The sequence below is a fragment of the Rosa chinensis genome, chromosome 2, assembly GCF_002994745.2.
Source record: "Rosa chinensis cultivar Old Blush chromosome 2, RchiOBHm-V2, whole genome shotgun sequence".
In the NCBI taxonomy this organism is placed as follows: Eukaryota; Viridiplantae; Streptophyta; class Magnoliopsida; order Rosales; family Rosaceae; genus Rosa; species Rosa chinensis.
Genome location: NC_037089.1, coordinates 60,701,958 through 60,723,441, shown reverse-complemented (window position 1 = coordinate 60,723,441; position 21,484 = coordinate 60,701,958). Strand labels below are relative to the sequence as shown.

Sequence of the window (21,484 nt, the reverse complement as noted above, 5' to 3'; positions counted from 1 at the left end):
CTAACATGAACCGTGATAGAATCCGAAACTTGTTATGGAAACATGTGGACATATCCCTTCCCAATCAAGTACTCACTTTAGTAAGCGTTTCAATCTTATTGTAAACGCGCTCAGTGGTCTAGAGCCACTTGACTTGGGTAAATGAAGTTCACCATGAACCTTCATGTATATTCCGTATCTAGATTCCCATAGAGATACGTAGTGACCACATTTTGTAAGCTGCATAATCAGTTATTCGGAAACTACCTAACTGACAGGGTAGTGGAGTGCAATGACATCCATTACGAGAGAATATGTCTCATCGTAGTCGATTCCAGGGCGTTTTGTGAGAAGCCTTGCACCATAAGGCGAGATTGCCATCCTTTTTCTTATCACGCTTTCTAATAAAGACCCGTTAGTCAACAGGTTTTATGTTAAGAGGTGTTGGCATCACTGGCTCAAAAACCTTCCTCTTCGTTAGAGAATCCAACTTAACCTGGATCGCATTTTTCCATTTAGGCCAAAATCTCTCTATGCTGGCATTCATTCATCAACGGAGTGTGGTTCGATGTTATCTGACTCAAACAAACTCATGCACAACGAAATGCGCAACTACATCATCAATTATGATGGAGTTTCTATCCCACGTCTCATGTAAACCAGTGTAATTTTCATAGAGCTCTATATTCTCAGGAATAGGTTCTGACATTGAGGCATCCCCCAACGATAACCATAACCCGAAAGATTCTCATGAGACGAATTTTGAGTCTTGATGATCAAAGGATTGGAATGTGTCAAAGTATCCTTCGAATCCACGGGTCTACCATGCATCCAAGCTGGGGCCATGGCCTGTAACGCCAAAGTACCACTCTCTTTGGCGTTGGCGTCATACCTACCTCCGTGTAGGGTGGCGCTACATCCTCTCGTAAGGACGTCCATCCTTGCAGGCATGTTTGCAGCATATTTGTGTGATCTCGTCACTTTTACTGGGATCGAGATGAGACATAGTGGGGACAGACCACGACAATTCCTGTCGTTCCTGCTGAACATCTGTGTTTTTATCTCCCCCTAACGATGGGAAGACTATCTCATCAACGTGACATCCGCAAATCTAGTGGTATGGAGATCGTCAAGCAAGGGCATTAAGTGGCGGACGATTGTTGGAGTATCAAATCCAACTGAGTTGCCCATTCGTCTGTAAGGACCTATTATAGAGTGTTGTGGTGGCGCAATTGGCATATAAAGGCACACTCAAATATGTGAAAGTACGATACTTGTACCCAGTCACTAGCTATAACGCAGAGGTACATTGAGTGGCGGTGGGTCGTAGACGAATTAGCATAGTTGCATGAAATATTGCATCACCCCAAGCGGATATAAGGAAATTAGTGCGCATTACCAATGTCTGGACTACCATCGTAGTCGTTTCCGAGAGACCAATTGGGTGTGTTCATGGAAATATAATGTCCAACATTAGTCCCAATGCAATAACCATCGAAAGTCTTCGATGTAAACTCTCTAGCATAGTCAAATCCAATTGACTGAATAGGATGATTCGGGGAGTGAGCCCGTTGTTGTATGATATGTGCTAGGAGTGTAGTATAAGCAGTATTATAAGTGAATAATGGCACAACACGTGACCAGCGTGTTTGCGTGTCAACCAAAATCATGAGATATTTAAACGTCCGCAGGTTGGTTGAATCAGTCTACAGAATCCCCATGGATTCTATGTAGGAACAGAATGAGTATTTTCATATCCTTTGCATAGGACGGTCTCAGTCCTAATTTTCCTAGGGAACAGGCTTTGTAAAATGAGCGGGAGGCTTTAGAAGCAACCAATGAGGATTTTGGTTAGGCCTAAGCGTCTGAAATGCTATTTGAAGCAAAGTTGGTGATTTCAACATCACCTGGGGCGTCATTACCATGATGGATGCCATCCATGGCGTCATAGATAGGGACTGCTCTAGCCCTAGGCTAGTGGTGGACAGAGGCGGTGCCCTAGGCAGCAGCGTCGGTCACACTTAGTCCAGGAATCAACTTTTGATTCATGCTTCGTTTCGCTTGAGAGAAAGGATGTCCATGTGAAGTCTTTAGTAGATGGATCATCATATCATGACTAGGATGACCTATCCTGTCGTGACAAAGCCAATATGTGCCTAAATCCAAGAGATCTTCTCTCATAACTTCATTGGATTTAATAACTCGAATAGTGACATAGAGTTCACAAGAGAGACACATAAATTACTCTAAGATGCGCCTTTGTTCATGTTAGGTCCATAATTACCTAGTAATTATTTCCCTAATCTTGCACTTTTGCTTAGCCTTTGTGTTTATTTAAATCTATTTATTATGTTTTCCTTATCATGCTAGGAAATGATGGAGAAGCTTGGAAATGCACTAAAAAGTCAGTCTTAGGACATTTTCCTACTCCGGCTAGGAGAAACCGAGCTAGGCAAGGAAGGAGGAGCGGTAGACTGACCAAATGAACTCCAAATGAGTTGAAAATTTTTAGATATATTTTAGACATCCTAAGGATCATTTCTTATGAAGATTGAAAGAGTTAGTTCTGAGCGGAAGGTTGTCAAAAGATCGATCCAACTTTCTGACTAAAAGACGAAAACTGCAAAACCGGACCTATACTGATTCCGACAGCATTTACAGCCACACCACGGTGAAATAAACTCTGAAATTTTACCAGGATGATCTACACTCATGGGAGAACATTTGGTATGAAGAAACTGAAGGCCAATTCAGAAATCTCGGTAGAGATTCAATTGAAGGAAGAAAGGAGAAGAAAGTGCACAAACGGACAAAAAAATGGGTCAATGGAGGTCAATGCCGAATTTCCAACAATTTCCAACCAAGGACATGTGTGGAGGGCATGGAACAGCTGTTGAATAGGGTTAGAGAGTTTAGATGGAAAGACTTTAGGTGTAGGTTATTTTCAAATTCAAAATTTGAAGGATGACAAATGGTCCTCCTCTTACATCTTACACATTTGTCTCCCAATGACCCTTCTACCCTTACTTCATCTCCTCCACCAAAATAGCTATGGGCTTCCTAAGTCATTTTCATGTGGAGTTAAAGATTGGATCCACATTTTGTGCTTACACATTTTTTCTTTACATCTAGCCCTTCATTTCCTTTTATCTCCACCCTCCATTCATCACTCTTGGCCTATAAAAACACCCTCCCCTCATGGTGGACGTTTTTCATGTTCTCCTCTCACTTTCTCACACATCTCTTCACACATTTCTCTTCGTTTCATAGCTTTAGTTCATAGTTTCTTAGTTTTGTGTAGAGATAGGTGTATAGCTTCTTGGGTTCTTGGTTTTTCCTTTCCAAAACCGAAGTATCTATACACTTTTGATCAATCACAACTCTAGTTTCACATATTCGAGTCTTACTTATCATACTTCTAAGGGACTTTGTGGATTTGCATGGTGTTTTTGGTTCCTTTCTCTTATTAGAAACCAAAAATACCATGCTCGGAAACATTTTTCACCTTATTTTGCATCTTGGAGGGTAGAAAGTGTTCTTAGAGGTACGGTTTGGTTCTTTTTGGAACCAAACCCGTGGGTATTCCTTCCTTTATCTACTATTTTCTCTCTTGACTTGATGCTTTACAAGTTTATGGCTTTAATTTATGGAACTATGAGTTATGAGTAGAATAAATTTGGGGCTAGGGTTTAGCCCTAGCCGAATTTGTGTACAAACTATGTAGTTAAATATAATATGGATCATGCCATGAATTTTTACTTTGCTAGTTTAATTGTTCATCATTTATGCTTCTTAGATTTGTCACCTAAGGTTGGTAAATTTTGATAATTTCATGGAAGTATGCTAGGCTTGACAAACTAAGTAAACTAAAGCATGTTGCAAATGTAGAAATGGTAATCTTGTGATAATCAAATAAGGTTGCTTGGGTCCTTACAATTGAGCTTACCATGTGGATGTGGCTTAGGTGTCCGATAATCAAGGGATCTTAGCTTGCATTTACATAGGTCTACTTGTGTCCGATAATCAAGGAATGGGTAAAAACTAAAAGGATTGTAGGAGAGTTATGTCCAATAATCAAGGGGTAGCTTCAATACATTCTCTAGTATAATTGTTTCTTGGTTACTCGATAATCAAGAGAACCAAGGGGGATTCCATCTTGGCATGAGCATGTTAGATTTGGTTACTTAGAATTTGCACAAAGGAGGTTAGGTGTGATGCCTTACAATCCCTTTTATCTCATTTGATCAAATCTCTTACACTTTGTTAGTTTAATTTGCTTTATTTGCACTTTAATTTTAATATAGTTAAAATTAATTCAAAAGCCGATTCACTACTATCCATTGTTAATATCACTTTTGGTAGTTAGGCTTCCAAAAGGCCAAAACTATTGAACTTGTAAAAATGTAGACTTTGCATGTGTTTTCTTGGTTTATTTTCGCGGTGATCTAGGTAGGCTAGAGTTACTCAATCCCTTCGGTACGATACTCTTTACTTTTTCCCTTTACTAAAACTTGACCTCCTATACTTGGGAGTAGGGAACATCTCACAAATTTGCACATATTTTCACACTCAATGATGTCTCCAACAGTTCACAATCGTTAGAGGTATTGAAAAGGAACTCATTTTCGTTCTCTACATGCGTTTTCACATGGAATATGTTGGCTATTCATAGGGTAAGATTTACCATGAGAGCGAAGAGAGTTTCTGTGACAGTAATCAAGGTGCCTTTTGGCAAGGGGAACTTAGGCTATTCCATGTCCTTGAATTAATACTGATGACCCAGTCATCGTAGTCACAAAGAAATATGCTCAGAATCAAAATTGAGTCATCATGAGAAGAACTCAAAATTTTATTCATAAGCCAACGGAGTTACATCATTGTCTCTTTGATCAAAGAAAATTTAATCCAAAATGCTAGCCAATGCAAAACAATGGTAGTCATCTAACTTCTTTCGGTAATTCCAAAATAAATGTGACCTGGTGAGAAGAAAGATGTCAATGGAGCAAAGCTCGCTTAAGTACCACTAATCTCATAACCTTCCTAGACATCACACTTACTTTGGGTGAGCCTACTTTGAAGAAAGATTAAACCATTGGCATCTACTACAAGAATATATAGCAATTGCCTATTACATCTCTTGGAAAAATAAAGACTTAAACAGAATTGGCGATCTATTAATCCCAGCCAAATTTGTAGTTTTCAACCCTTCACTCTAGATAATCTTCTTGATCTTCTTGTTCCATATATTGAGCTTCTCTTGCTTCACAATATGCTTTGTAGGCGGTGACAATTTCTTCACGAGCTCTACAAATGTGTGCCCAATGATCAGACACTCCACATCGAGAACATATATCTCTTTACTCAAACTCCATTAATTGAGGCGCTTTGAAAGCGTCATTTAGATGGCTCTTAGTGTTGGTGGTGCCACCAACATGGCCAAAGGCGTTGCCTCCCCCTCTCTTTCCACGTTGACCTCTTCAGTTCCGTGTTCGCCTATTTTGGCGATTACATTCCCAAGAAAAGCGATTATATGGACTAGGATGTCCAGAAGTATCCCTAAGATTAGGGTTTCGCTCTTGGCACCCTCTCTTAGGGGCGAAACTATAATTGGGTTCCGGAATATGCTCTATTTCCACGGATCTTGAATTATAGTTCTTCACAAGTATGTTGTCGTGCTTTTCAGCTACGTTTATGGCTCTAATAAGCTCATGAAATCTTGTGATGCGTCTAGCATTGACATCAATTCGATAGTTCTTGGCTACCATCAATGCAGAGACGGGGAAGGTAGAGAGAGTCTTCTCAATCAACATCGCATTTGTGATCTCTTTACCACTGAATTCCATTAAGGATTTAATGCCAAGTGCTTCCAAGTTGTAGTCAAGAACTGACTTGAAATCACAAAAGCGGAGGCTATGCCATCTCACTTCTAGGTCAGGAAGCAAGGAGTCACAGACGTTGCCAAATCTTTCTTCGAATGAGACCCACAGCCTTCTGGGGTCTTCTTCATTCATACACTCGTACAGGAGCGAATCATCCATATTACGAGTCATTAGGATGATGGATTTCGCCTTATTTGCCTCTAACACTGCTCTATTTGCTTCCAAAGCTAGAGCTTGCTCAACTGTTAGCACATCATGGCTAGGCTCAAGAATCGTATCCAGGATTCCATTGGCCTTGAGATGTTGGCGGACATCACGAACCCACCTGTGATATCCAGAGCTAGTTGTTCCCAATGGAGAAAAGTCCAATTTGTTCAGGTTACTCATCCTGAAACACAACAAGAAATTAGGGTTAGTTTCGGAGCGAAAAGGCTACCATGAAAACATATAAAAATTTTGAGCGTAGTCGCTTCCAAGAAATTCAGAGGTATTGGATTAGATCGAAACAATGATGTGTTTGTGGTCGATCATAACTTCTCAACAAACTCTAAGTTTGGAGGACTCTACAAGCTCCAAACTTGGAGTGAGCACGAACCCCCACAGTTTAGCTTAATTTGGTCTCCCCTATGATGAAGAAAGGGGGGTAGAAGAAGGGAGGTTGCAAGTCTCCGAGAAAAAGAAGCAAAAGAGAATAAAAAACTTCAAAAGCGGGAACTTTTAGTAAACCATATCTCTTAGGATTGCAGAGCATATTCGATCCTCATTGTGGGATTGCAGACGAGCTTCAGTCCTAGGTGAATCAAACTTGTTGAAATTCGGAGCAGATTCGCTTCTGAACAGCTCCCACTCCAATTGGTGTACAGGTCTCAACACGGCTCCCATAGAGATAAAATTTGGAGGTCAAATAGAATAGACAGAGACGAACAACTTTGATGAAGGAATCATTTTCATCTGAAGTTCCAAACTAGACGTTTCAGGGCTTGAAAACTAACTGATATGCACAGGAACGAGAGGAGAAACTAGGAAGAGAAGGATGCTGCAGGGGCAGCGGACGTGCTGCGGTGCTGCAGGGACAGCAGACGTGCGTCAAGGCTGCAGGAGAGAAGCGGCGGTGAGTCTCAATGGTGGTGAGGCGACTAGCGTGGGCTAGGTGCTTGCAGTAGCGACGAAGATTTTCAGGTTTTTGATTTTTGGTTTTTGTGGTTAGGGCTAGTGCTGATAACGTGTTTTAGGGAAACGATATTTGAGAGAGAATTGCTATATGTTCTCATTGATAATAGGGGCCTCTTTATATAGAGGATTACAATGCATAGAATCCGAATCATATAAGGAAAGGTAATCATACATTGAATAATGTAGATCATTCTAATTAAACCCTATTACCACTAGGTCAAGTAACCTAAAGTTTGGGCCAGACACACAAATAATGATTTACTTGAACAATACCTTCAATATATATTTGTAGATGTTAAAAAAAATATGTTTGAATGCAATAGGTAGCACAGACTGGAGAGAAGCAAGGTGCAATTGATCGCTTTGAAACAGAGTACAAAAGCACTAAAAAAGGTTGGGACTTTGGAGCAAAAGCAAAGTGGGTAAGTAACTTGTTAACGATGCATACGTATGGACAAAAGTTCTATAATGTATATATGTTGACCATGATCATTGGTGAAATTAATATAAATTCCCTAAATATGATTAAATTGATCAGGTTGTAATTGAGAAATTACATATCATATCTAACTGTATATATTTTTTATTGTAGGATGAAATGATTAAGATGCGAACTGAGACAACTCAACCTGATGGAACTCGGACAATGACAGATGATGAAATTTGTGCAAAATTCCTCGGAGTCAAATCAGGCTACATCAAGGGTTGTGGTTTTGGCCCTAAACCTCCACCATCAAGGGTCTCTCATTCGTCGATAAATGAAATGTCTGAAAAGAACAAAGAGTTGCAAGAACAGCTTCAAGAGACCCAACACCTTGTAGGGACTCAACAACGAAAGATTGATGCACAAAATGAGGTGAGCCAAAGATTGGAAGAGCAAGCCAAAAAGTTTGAGGAGTTCATGGCTAACTTTTCCAGGTAACATCCATTAAGTTAGTATCTTTATTAGAGAGCTTAAACATGGAGCAATAAGTTTTTAGATCATCTTGATTTTGTTATTACTTTTAGACTATTTTCGTTACTCCTTATGTTATGAAACACTTTGATTGTTACTTTGGTTTTATTATTATAAGATTTATTATTGGTTTGACTATTTCAATTAGTTTTAAATATTTTCATGTAATATGGTAGAGAACAATCGGTGACAAAACCATATATATTGTCAACATTTTCCTCGTAATAAGCAATCAATTGTAACGAAAAAGAATTTTCTCTCTATAGGCTATAGAATGTATAACGATAAAAATAATACACAACTTATGACGACAAAAATAAATTTCCTCGTTAAAAATTATAATATGTATGACGATGAAAGTAAATTTCAACGCTATAGGTTATACAACTTACAATGACAAAAAGTAAAGGATAAATTTCAGTTTACTACCCAGTGGTTTGGGGGTAACATCATGTCAGTCCCTGCTCTTTCAATTTGATCAGCAACACCCATGTACTTTCAATTTCAATCAGCCGTGCCCAAATTTTACTGTTCCGTCCAAATTTTACTTTGTCAATCCAGTCAAAATTAACGTTCAAATTGGACGGAACAGTAAAATTTGGGCACGGCTGATTGAAATTGAAAGCACATGGGTGTTGCTGATCAAATTGAAAGAGCAGGGACTGACATGATGTTACCCCCAAACCACAGGGTACTAAACTGAAATTTATCCAAAAGTAAATTTTCTCTTTATAGAATATAGTATCTACCGCGATGAAAGTAAATTTTCTCGTTATAGACTATACAACCTACAACAACAAAAGTAAAATTCCTCGCTATAGACTATACAACTTACAACGTCAAAAGTAAATTTCCTCGCTATAGACTACAACCTCCAACGACAAAAGTAAAATTCCTCGCTATAGATTATACAACCTACAACGACAAAAATAAATTTCCTCGCTACAGACTATACAACCTACAACGACAAAAAATAATTTCCTCGCTATAGCAAATACAACTTACAACGACAAAAGTAAATTTCCTCGCTATAAACCTTATAATCTATATCGACAAATGTAAAGTTCCTCATCATTGAGTACCTTTGGCGAGGAATACACCATATAATCTACATCGACAAATGTAAATTTCCTCGTCATTGAGTACCTTTGGTGAGGAATAATTTTCTCTCATACAGGATACATATAAGGAAGAAAATAAATTTCCTAGTTAAAGATTGCTTATAATGAGGAAAGACTTCCTTGCCAAAATATACCTACAACAACGAAAATGTTTTTTCAATTTTTTCATTATTTATAATTTCTAAATTATTTACATATCATTAGCGAGGAAATAATACTTTAGCGATGAAATTTATTTTATCGGGAAATATATTTAACGACTATTTTTTGGTCTTCAAAAATCTTTAGTGAGAAAAAAGTATGAGTTTAGGCGAGGAAAAAAATTGTAGCTAAAGAATAATGGCGAGAAAAAAATATATTCATCGCGAAAAGGGATTGGCGAGGAAATAGTATTTTTCTTGCAGAAACTTTTCTTGACCAGCCTACCGCAAGGAACTTGTGACCAAAATATTTTCCTCGCGAAAACACTGCGGAGAGAAAATCTCAATTTTCAGCGACAAATTTGTTCCTCGCAAATTAGCATTTCTGTTGTAGTGACAACATAATTCCTTTTTTTGCTTTGTCTCAAATGTCGTATGCTTCATAAAATGAAACACCATATTGAGTAATTTCACAATATCTAATATATGGATTGCATGTGGAAAGAGATCAACATACATACAATACCCATGTGATGAAGTACCAAAATCATTTTCAAAATTCATGTATTTGGGGCAGTATTGTATGATACTAAATGGAAACAGTTCAACCAGCTAGATCGAACCACATTGTAGTAGCTTTTACGTTCTTTTTGTTGTACTTTTTTTTATGACATTCTTTTTGTTGTACTTGTTCATTTTCATTTATGGGGTTTTGGTATTACGTCATACTCCTATTTAATGTAGACGTAACAGCAACCAACCAACACTTATCTATATCATTTATCTCCAACCAAATTTGGAGAAAATTGGAGCACTCACCTTTCAGCACAGTTGAGAATAATGAAAAACTTGAAATGCTTGTGAAGACTATAAAGCCTCTCGGCTGCATTTATAAGAGCCAAAACGGTCCCCCACTTGCTAAGGAAGGTATGCAGAAAAAATGGTGGAACGAGAGTGTGTTAAGAAGGTTAATTGTAAAAATAAAAATTGTATTATTACCAAGTGTCTCAATCAGCATTTTTTGACCATGATTTAATCAATATCTTGTGGAGGATTTGTTCTACAATTGCCCAATTATTTACGTCCAAATTAAGATGGTGGACTATTGTGTGGGAATTTTCTTTCAATGGACTTCCTTAAAAATAATAGGCTTCACTCATTTTCTTTGAAATAGTCTACAGATTAAGATATTTGAATACATTACTGATATTATTTTTTCGATTATATACATGATATAGTTTTTCGATTAGGTACATGATATGGTTGATTAAAACCATAGTTAGTAATAAACAGGACGTTTATAGTATACGAAAAATACGTACTTGTATTATTCAGATATTTTATCAATTAGTTCGTTGAATTACTTAATTTTATAAAAAAATAAAAATAAAAATAAAAACATGTTTTATTCGCGTATAATATGAAAAATTATTAACTATGATTACAATATCATACTTCGTTCTAATGTAGATGTAACAGCAACAAACCAACACTCATCTATATTATATTTAAGAGAACCCATTTTGACTAGTTGATTAAAACATCATACTCATTTTTAATGTAGACGTAATAGCAACCTAGTGAACCAACCAATACGTACTTATCTATATCTCTCTATTTATATTTAAGAGAACCCACTTTGATTGTGAAAAGATAGTAAAAGTCTTAGATCTTATGTTAATTTTTAATAATTGAGTAGCAATATGGTAAATAGTAAAATAAAATATTAAATAACAAAGAAAATAAATAATTTTTTGAACAATTAAGTTAGATCCTGAGACTTAAAGAAAAATCAAGTCGAAATTTGAGAGCATTATTGAATGATACTAAATGGAAGCAGTTCAACCAGCTAAATCGAATCACATTGTAGTAGTTTTGATAACCAAGCGGTCCAAGCCTCACTAGATTCCAACTATAAAAATAAAAAATAAAAAATAAAATCACATTCACATTATCAATATACAACACATTTATAATTACACATAGATAAAAACACTAGTTTAGCAACATACTACAATACTAGTTAATTATTCATCCATATTAAATATTACAATATTATTATAATGTATAATTTTACAGAGGTTACATTGTAAATAGGTTTATTATAGATTAGTTTAGTCTATATAAAAGTTTCATTCAAAAATATCATTTTATAAATGCAATTAATGTGATTTCTTTATTTTAACTGAAATTTCCACTGAAATCGAAACTTTCTCTAAAATTTCCTTAAATTTGAAGTACCGAAATCAAAACCAAAACCGAAATTTGAATCCTTGATTTTGGGTGAGAAGTAATTCTCTAAAAGTCTAAATGCAAATCTGTGTGAGGAGAGATTTGGTACTATGTAGTCTGTGACTATGTTTGTAACTCTGTAGTTGAATAATAGAAAGAAGATAAAGCCATAAAGGTTCAATTATTCAAACGAGACCAAATGACATTGCAGAAGGAAGTCAAGGAACCATATATGGATGACATTGCAGATAAAGCCATATTTGAGTCATATGTCTTGGTCTGATTATTGCATTTTCGTAGACCAGCGAGCGGCTTTTCAACCGCCTAGAGTCTCTTTTTGGATATAAATGAAGTTGACATTCATATGTATTTATATGTAGTTGTAAATTTCTAATAAATTGATTTTTTTCAAAAACAACATTTTGTTACCCTTTATCCCCGATATATATACCGATATTTAAAAGTCATTTTTCAAAGTACCGATACATATGAAGATACCGATATTTAAAACCTTGGCCAGGATTGGGATGTCTAGGGTCTGGTCTATGCTCTGTACAGTGTAGCCTTGTTTCCATTGACTAATAGACCTATTTTCCATTTGAATGTTATTACCTATTAGGAACAAGACAAACATATGGGTCGAAAATGTATTACTTATTACGAACAAGACAAACATATGGGTCGAAAATGTATATTTGATTAATAAGGTTGAAAATGTCCCCAGGTTATATATATCGTATTTCCGATGTCTGGGTCGGCATCACAATGACTTGGAAGTCTTTGCTTCACGGCAGGTTCCATGATTTAGGTCTTATAAAATCCCCCCTAATAGAACTTCCAAAACCTTGGAATTGGACAATGGTGTCGATTTTTTATGGTGAATGTCAATGTTTTAAAAAGCGCGCCTCAGGCGCGCCTTAAGGCTTAGAAAGCGCGAGGCGCTGTAGAAAATGAGTGTGTTTTGCAGGTGAGGCGCAGAGGCGGACAAGGCGGCGATGCAGGCGGAAAAGGCGGCCAAAGCGCGCCTTAAGGCGTCTAAAGCGAACGCCTGAGAATTTTTTTTTTCTTCGTCACCAAAACGACGTCGTTTTGGTGGTTTTGAGAGTTAAAACTCCTTCAGGTCTCGAGCTGAAGTTATTTTCGATTCCTTCAGCCTCCTCCATCAAAACTCCGACTCTTTCACTTCCAAATCCCAATTCCCAAGAAACAAATTTGATAAAATCATCAAGAGTCCATGAGTTTTCTCAAGGATTTGGCTCTAAAGGAGGCTTTTTTCGCACTTGGAGCAAGAGATTTTCTCACTTGGAGATTTGGAATCGGATTTGCAGCAAAGGATTTAAGGTATGAATTTGATTTCCTCGATCTTGCTGGTGAATACGATTTGCAGCAAATGTTTTGTTTTTCTTGTTCAATTAATCACTTTCGTGCAACTGGGAATGTGAGATTATGATAATAGCATAAATGAATGAAAATCATGTATGATAGCAATCGGTGCAGTGATAGCAATTGATACTAAATGAGGGAAAGAACATGATATTGGCAAGGTTTGCAGAATATGCAGACCATAGTGTTGGGGATTATCATGTGCTTTGGTCATATTACTCATATATGATAGCAATCTGGGATTTTCATGTGTTTCTGGTAATCATTTTGTAATCAAAACAAAGGAGTGGTGTTTCATTATGGCCAAAGTTGCTGGCTTTACCTCTAGCAGAATTGCTTTCTCAATTAAGTTTCTACTTATTGCAGTAATGTTCCTTGTATGGCAGATCGAACACCTTCAAGAATAGTGAGGCTGGCTAGAGTACTAATCACTGATAATTAGCTTCTGGTATAGCTTCTGTTATTATCTTTTAGAGAAATTGACAGTTATGTTTGTGTTGTGACGTGACGGTTATGTTTGTTTTGTGAGTTTCAGGGGCACATGATGTGGCTGCATAGACAAGACTCCTAGGAGAAGTTTGAGGGATCTCAGTGAAGCCAATAACAATGATGCTGATAATCAGCTTTTAAGCTTTGAGCCATTACCATCAGAATTGTATGTAAACAATTCCCAACTTCTGTTTTTTTTTTCAGTCTGTGTGATTGGTTTCTGAGTTTCAGTGTGTAATTGGGAGGGAGTAGTCTGATTTTGGTTGTCAAATTTTAGTTTTTGGTTACAATACATGTTCTATATATAAGACTAGTTATATACATAAATACAACTGATTTATACGTAAGGCTTACGCCTTACGCCTCAAGGCGAACGCCTTCTTGAGGCTCTCCCGAAAACGCCTCGGCTACGCCTCAGCCTTTTAAAACATTGGTGAATGTCAGTATCAATGGTTTGGTAGTCCTCATCTTCTAATCATTTTCTCGACTATGAATTGCATTGGTTCTGTATATATAGGACTCTTTTGAATATTTGCAAAGATATCTTTTTAGTCTATATACCATCATAAGAACGCAAGAAGCATGGGACACAGTACTGCATCGTTCTTGCTTCTTTCACTTTTACTACTGTCAGGAACCTCATACCATGACACAGTCACACTCGGTTTCTGCAGTGCAGATGCTAATGTGGGTTGCATGGATATCGAGAGGAAAGCCCTTCTGAAGCTCAGAGAGGGACTTACTGATCCTTCAGACCGGCTTTCATCTTGGGTTGGAGTAGATTGCTGCAAATGGAGAGGTATAGGCTGCAACAAGACAACTGGACGCGTGGACAGCCTTAATCTTCGCAACCCGTATGTAGATGTTTCGGAGAGTGATGATGGAACACTCCCTGCTTTAGGAGGTGAGATCAATCCTTCATTGCTTGTTTTGAAAGATTTGGTTTACTTGGATTTGAGCATGAATAACTTTGGAGGTCTAGAACTTCCAAGTTTCATTGGATCACTAGAAAAAATAACATATCTCAATCTATCTGGTGCATCATTTGGTGGAGTAATTCCCGCCAATCTTGGAAACCTTTCAAAATTGCTTCATCTTGATCTCAGTAATAATGCTGTTGAGAGTGATCTCAGATGGCTTTCCAGTCTTTCTTCCTTACAGTTTCTTAACTTGGGAGGAGCAAACCTTACCAAGGCTGCACCATATTGGCTTCCCACTGTTAATATGCTCCCTTCACTTCTTGAATTGCATTTGCCTGGCTGTGGACTTTCCATCCTTCCACCTACTCTTCCTCATATCAATTTCACATCACTTTTGGTTCTTGACCTCTCTGCCAATGGTTTCAACTCCACATTTTCTCCCTGGTTGTTCAATCTGACTGAACTAGTCAACCTTGACCTAAGTAGGAACAATCTCAATGGAGAACTTCCAGAAACACTCGGGAGTTTGACTCATCTGAAGAACCTTGATTTGTCAGAGAATTCAGACATCAGAGGTCAGTTGCCAAGAAACTTGGGAATGCTATGCGATTTGCAATATCTTAAACTTTCAATCAACAAAGTTACTGGTGAGATAACTGAGTTCATTGATAGTTTGTCTATATGCACAAACAGCAGCTTAGAGAGGTTGGATTTAGGTTATAACAGTCTGACAGGAAATTTGCCTAATTCATTGGGACTTCTTAAGAAGTTAAGATACCTCACGTTGAGGTACAACTCATTTCAGGGTTCTATCCCAGAATCTATTGGAAACTTGACATCTTTGGAGGAATTTTACCTTGCAGGAAATAAAATGGGTGGAGTCATCCCAGAAAGTTTTGGGCAGCTCTCATCACTCGTTGCAGTAGATCTCACTGAAAAGTGAAAACACATGGGAAGGTGTTATAACAGAAGCTCATTTTCTGAAACTTCGAAGCTTAAAAGACGTGTCAATCCAGAAAGCCTCCCCAAACATTTCCCTAGTTTTCAACATTATTTCTAAATGGATACCTCCTTTCAAATTGAGATACTTGAACCTTAGATCATGTCAATTGGGTCCCAAATTTCCTGCATGGCTTAGAAATCAGACTGAGCTTGTCACGGTGGTCCTCAATAATGCTAAGATTGCAGATACCATACCAGATTGGTTTTGGCAGTTAGATTTGTTATTGGATGAACTAGATGTTGCTTACAATCAACTAGGCGGCAAGGTGCCCAACTCGCTAAGGTTCAGCTATCCTGCTAATGCTGATTTGAGTTCAAACAGGTTTGAGGGCCCCCTCCCACTTTGGTCAAGAAACATTACAACGCTCTACCTCAGGGATAATTTTTTTTCAGGGCCAATTCCTTCAAACATTGGTGATGTGATGCCCTCCTTGTCAGATTTAGACATCTCTAGGAACGGTTTGAGTGGAAGCATTCCCCTGTCTTTAGGTAATCTAAGCCTACTGACAACCATGGTTCTCTCAAATAATTACTTGTCTGGTGAAATTCCTCATTTCTGGAACAATATACCATTCTTGTATATTGTAGATATGTCAAACAACAGCCTCTCTGGTACAATTCCAAGATCCATGGATTCTCTTGGTTCACTCTTGTACTTGATTCTCTCTAGTAACAACTTGTCAGGCGTACTTCCTTCATTGAGAAACTGCACTGGCATGAAGAGTCTTGATCTTGGGGAAAATAAGTTCTTTGGAAACATTCCGGCGTGGATAGGAGAAAGCATGCTCTCTTTGTTGATTTTACGCTTGAGTTCCAACTCATTCACCGGAAGCATTCCTTCACAGTTGTGTGGCCTTTCCAATCTTCACATATTGGACCTCTCACACAATAACCTGTCTGGTCATATTCCCCGCTGTGTTGGTAACTTGAGTGGCTTGAAAACATCTGTATTCTCAGATAAAGATACATCATACCTTTACCAGGGAAAGTTGAAGGTAGTGGCAAAAGGAAGAGTGCAAGACTTCGATCCCACTCTCTATCTTGTTAATAGCCTAGATCTCTCAAACAATAACTTATCAGGTGAGATGCCGAGGGAGCTCACGAGTCTGATAAAGTTGTGGACCTTGAATTTATCTATGAATCATCTGACAGGACTAATGCCATCAAGGATTGGGAGTATGGAGTCGCTAGAAACTCTTGATTTGTCAGTAAACCAGCTTTCAGGTTCCATTCCACAGAGTATGGTTTCATTGACATTCTTGAATCATCTAAACCTCTCATACAACAACTTGTCTGGGACAATCCCAACAGGCAACCAGTTTAACAGCCTGGTTGATCCATCAATATATGAAGGCAATACCGCTCTTTGTGGTTTTCCGTTGCCTGATTGCCAAGTCAATGGCGGAACTCCTCAGGGTCCAAGTGGAGGTGGAGAAGACACTGGCTTTAAAATGTGGGGTTTCATCATCAGCATGGTGATCGGTTTCGTTATGGGGTTCTGGGGAGTTTGTGGGAGTTTGGTCATTAGCAAGCCTTGGAGGAAGACATATTTCCACTTCACTGACAAAATGATTGTTGCTTGTATACGGAAATATCAGGGGGCACAGGAAATTTAAGTAGTTTTACTTCAGACTTTTTTTTTTTGTGTGTTTGGTCATTTAGGAGTAAGCTTGTTGTTTTCTGTTCCTAATAAGAGTTTGTAAGCTTTTCTGTTCTAAACTAAACTACAATTTCTTGCGTCTTCTCTTATTTTTACCTTTGCACGCCATGGTCATTACTCTTAGAGTCTTAGGCCTGTACATTAGTACATAGAACTATACCAAGTAGAACACACACAAATTATTATTTTTTTCTTTCTGAAATTGAAGCCAAATCGTTGCCAACTATTATTTATCAAGGGATCATTTTTAGTGATCGATTATCATGTGTCCGTCATTCAATGGGGTAAACACACAGGGTAAAAAAATAAGCATGCTGTTTTTATAAACATCCAAGTAAAATTAAGCATAAACAAGTCATATTACTCCGAATGTTTGGATCAAACAATTTCAATTTTTAAATGCTGAAATTACAATTCCATCATTTATATTTCCCATATCAATTATAAATTCTATTTGTTTGGATGTAAAATTTGTAATTTAAATAAACACAAATAAACTAATAAAAACTTTCTTAGTGTTCAAGTATATCCCTATTTATGTGTCTAGCCCAAACTCTAGGTTACTTGACCTAATGGTAATAGGGTTTAATTTAGAAGAATCTGAGATTATCTTTCCTTGTATGATTCAGACTTTATGCCTTGTAATCCTCTATACTATTATCAATGAGAATACACAGCGATTTTCTCTCAATTCTCGTTTCTCTAAAACATGTTATCAGCACGAGCCCTAACCCTAGCCCTAAAAATTATACCCTATCTAATCTAATCAAAGGTGCCACCCGTAGCTCTACAGCACCCGCAGCGGCTCAGCAGCATCCCCGGCCCCGCAACAGCCCTGCAACATGCCCTGCAGTAGCCCCCGCTTTGCAACTCAAAGATGACCCAACCAGGTTAGCCTCGCTGCACCTACAGTGCCCGCGTGTACTCGCCTGCTCTCACGCTCGCTCGACCGCTACCCCGCGACAACAAGACCACGCGACAACAAGACCACGCGACATTGCGACCCCATGACCCGGCGGCCTCACAGATCCAAGACCCAACGGCCCCGCAACTCCTCGATTCCGCTACTCCGCGACCACGCTACAATCCTACAAGTCTGCTCGCTCGCACTAAGGCTGAAGCTCGTCTCCAAATCCTACGACAAGGACTAAATGCATTCTGCAATCCTAAGAGGAAAACTTTTCTAAAAGTTCCCATTTTTTTGAAGTTTTTATTCTTTTCTCTTCTTCTTCTCGGGGACTTGCAACGTCTCTTCTTCTACCCCCCTTTCTTCATTATAGGGGAGACCTAATTAAGCCGAACTGTGGGGGTTCGTGCTCACTCCAAGCTTGGAGCTTGTTGAGATCTCCAAACTTAGAGTTTGTAGAGAATTTATGATCGACCACTTATGTCATTGTTTCGATCTAATTCAATAACTCTTGGAAATTCCTAATTTCTTGAAAGCGACTACGCTCAGAAATTTTATATGTTTTCGTGGTAGCCTTTTATGCTCCGAAACTAATCCTAATTTCTTGTTCTCTTTCAGGATGAGTAACCTGAACAAATTGGACTTTGCTCCATTAGGAACAACTGGCTCTGGATATCAAGGGTGGGTTCGTGATGTCTGCCAGCATCTCAAGGTCGATGGAATCCTAGATACGATTCTCGAGCCTAGCCAGGATGTGCTAACTGTTGAGCAAGCTCAAGCTTTGGAATCAAATAGAGCAGCCTTAGAGGCAAATAAGGTGAAAGCCATCATCCTAATGACTCGTCATATGGATGATTCGCTCCAGTACGAGTGTATGAATAAAGAAGACCCCAGAAGGTTGTGGGTCTCACTCGAAGAAAAATTTGGCAACGTCCGTGACTCCATGCTTCCTGACCTAGAAGTGAGATGACATAGCCTCCGCTTCTGTGATTTCAAGTCAGTTCTTGACTACAACTCTGAAGCACTTCGCATTAAATCCTTAATGGAATTCTGTGGTCAAGAAATCACAAATGCGATGTTAATTGAGAAGACTCTCTACACCTTCCCAGTCTCTGCATTGATGGTTGCTAAGAACTATCGAATCAATGTTATTGCAAGATGGATCACAAGGTTTCATGAGCTCATTGGAGCTATGAATGTAGCTGAAAAGCATGACAACATCCTTATGAAGAACTATAATTCGAGATCCGTGGGAACATAGCATATTCCGAAATCCAATTATAATAGAGCCCCAAAGAGAGGGCGCCAAGAGCGAAACCCTAATCTTAGGGATACATTTGGACGTTCTGGTCCATATAATATCTCTACTTGGGAAGGTAACGGCCAAAATAGGCGAACACGAAACCGAAGAGGTCAACGTGGAAAGAGAGAGGGAGGCAATGCCTCTGGCTATGTTGGTGCCACCACCAACACTAAGAGCCATCTAAATGACACTTTCAAAGCAGCTCAATCAATGGAGTTTGAGCAAAGAGATGTATGTTCTCAATGTGGCGTGTCTGATCATTGGGCACACATTTGTAGAGCTCGTGAAGAAATTGTCACTGCCTACAAAGCAAATTATGAAGCAAGAGAAGCTCACTATATGGAACAAGAAGATCAAGAAGATGATCTAGAGTGAAGGGTTGAAGACTACAAATCTGGCTGTGATCAATAGATCACCAATTCTGTTTAAGTCTTTATTTTTCCAATAGATGTAATAGGCAATTGCCATATATTTTTGTAGTAAATGCCAATGGTTTAGTTTTTCTTCAAAGTAGGCTCACCCAAAGTAAGTGTGATGTCTAGGAAGGTTCTAAGATTAGTGGTACTTAAGCGAGTCTTGCTCTACCGACATCTCTCTACTTACCTGGTCACATTTATTTTGGAATTACCGAAAGAAGTTAGACGACTACCATTGTTTTGCATTAGCTAGCATTTTGGATTATATTTTCTTTGGTCAAAGAGACAATGATGTAACTTTGTTGGTTATGAATAAAATTTCGAGTTCTTCTCATGATGACTCAATTTTGATTCTAAGAATATTACTTTTGTGACTGCGATGGCTAGGTCATCAATATTAATTCAAGGACATGGAATAGCCCAAGTTCCCCCTGCCAAATGGCACCTTGATTACTGCAAAAACTCTCTACGCTCTTAAGGAAAATTGCACCTATGAATTGCCAACGGATTCCATGCGAAAACGCATGTAGAGAACGGAAATGAGTTCCTTTGCAATACCTCTAATGATTGCAAACAAAGGCGCATCTTAGAGAAGTTTATGTGTCTTTCTAGTCGACTTTATGTCACTATTCGAGCTGTTAAATCCAATAAAATTATGAGAGAAAATCTCTTGGATTTAGACACAAATTGGCTTTGTCATGACAGGATGGGTCATCCTAGTCATGATATGATGATCCATCTACTAAAGAATTCACATCAACATCCTTTCTCTTGAGCGAAACAAAGCATGAATCAAAAGTTGATTCCTGGACTAAGTGTGACCGCCGCCTCAGTCCACCACCAGCCTAGGGCTGGCACAGTCCTTATCCATGATGCCGTGGATGGTGCCCATCATGGTGATGGCGCCCCAGGTGATGTTGAAATCACCAATTTTTCTTCAAATAGCGTTTCAGACGCTCAGGCTCAACCACAATCCTCATTGGTTGCTTCTAAAGCCTCTTGCTCGTTTTACAAAAGCCGGTTCCTTAGGAAAATTAGGATTGAGACAGTCCTATGCAAAGGATATGAAAATACTCATTTTGTTCTTACATGGAATCCGTGGGGATTCTGTGGACTAGTTTAACCAACTTGCAGACATTTAAATATCTCATGATATTGGTTGACACGCAAACACACTGGTCATGTGTTGTGACATTGTCCACGTGTAATGTTGCGTATGCTACACTCCTAGCACATACCATATGACAATGGGTTCACTCCTCAGATCATCCTTTTCCGTCAATTGGACTTGAAAATGCTAGAGAGTTTACATCGAAGACTTTCGATGGTTATTGCATTGGAACTTATGTTAGACATCATATTCCCATGAATACACCCAAATGGTCTCGCTGAAACGACTACGATGGTAGTCTGGACATTGGTAATGCTCACCAATCTCCTTATATCCGCTTGGGGTGATGCAATATCGCATGCAACTATGCTAATTCGTCTACGACCTACGACACTCAATGTATATCTGTGTTACAGCTAGTGACTGGGTACAAGTATTTTGCACTTACGCACATTTGAGTGAACCCTTTATGTTCCCATTGTGCCGCCACAGCGCTCTATAATGGGTCCTTACAGACGAATGAGCAACTACGTTGGATTTAAGACTCAAACAATCGTCCGCCACTTAATGCCCTTGCAAGGCGATCTCATTACCGCTATATTTGTGGGTTGTCACTTTGATGAGACATTCTTCCCGTTGTTAGGGGGAGATAAGAACACGGATGTTCAGCAGGAAAGACAAGAATGGTCGTGGCCCGTCCCCACTATGTCTCATCTTGATCCCTGTTAAAGTGACGAGATTACACAAATATGCTGCAAACAAGCCTGCAAGGAAGGACGTCCCTACGAGAGGACGTAGCGCCACCCTACACGGA

General features: G+C 38.6%; 1 protein-coding gene across 1 annotated transcript; it reads left to right on the top strand.

Annotated features, from left to right (window-relative positions):
- Window positions 1–13,022: 13,022 nt before the first annotated feature.
- On the top strand, window positions 13,023–17,011 carry LOC112184676 (receptor-like protein EIX1). Its single transcript, XM_040513505.1, has 4 exons — window positions 13,023–13,310; window positions 13,398–13,517; window positions 14,026–15,151; window positions 15,198–17,011. Exons 3-4 carry the CDS (start codon window positions 14,048–14,050, stop codon window positions 16,887–16,889), a joined length of 2,796 nt encoding a protein of 931 aa, XP_040369439.1. The 5' UTR covers window positions 13,023–13,310; window positions 13,398–13,517; window positions 14,026–14,047; the 3' UTR covers window positions 16,890–17,011.
- The last annotated feature ends 4,473 nt before the right edge of the window (window positions 17,012–21,484 follow it).

Excerpts from the sequence above, each read along its gene's own strand:
- LOC112184676 (XM_040513505.1), top strand. The coding sequence starts at position 14,048 with ATGGATATCGAGAGGAAAGCCCTTCTGAAGCTCAGAGAGGGACTTACT. Across the intron at positions 15,152-15,197 it reads CAGGAAATAAAATGGGTGGA|ATCTCACTGAAAAGTGAAAA; the intron begins GTCATCCCAGAA and ends TCGTTGCAGTAG.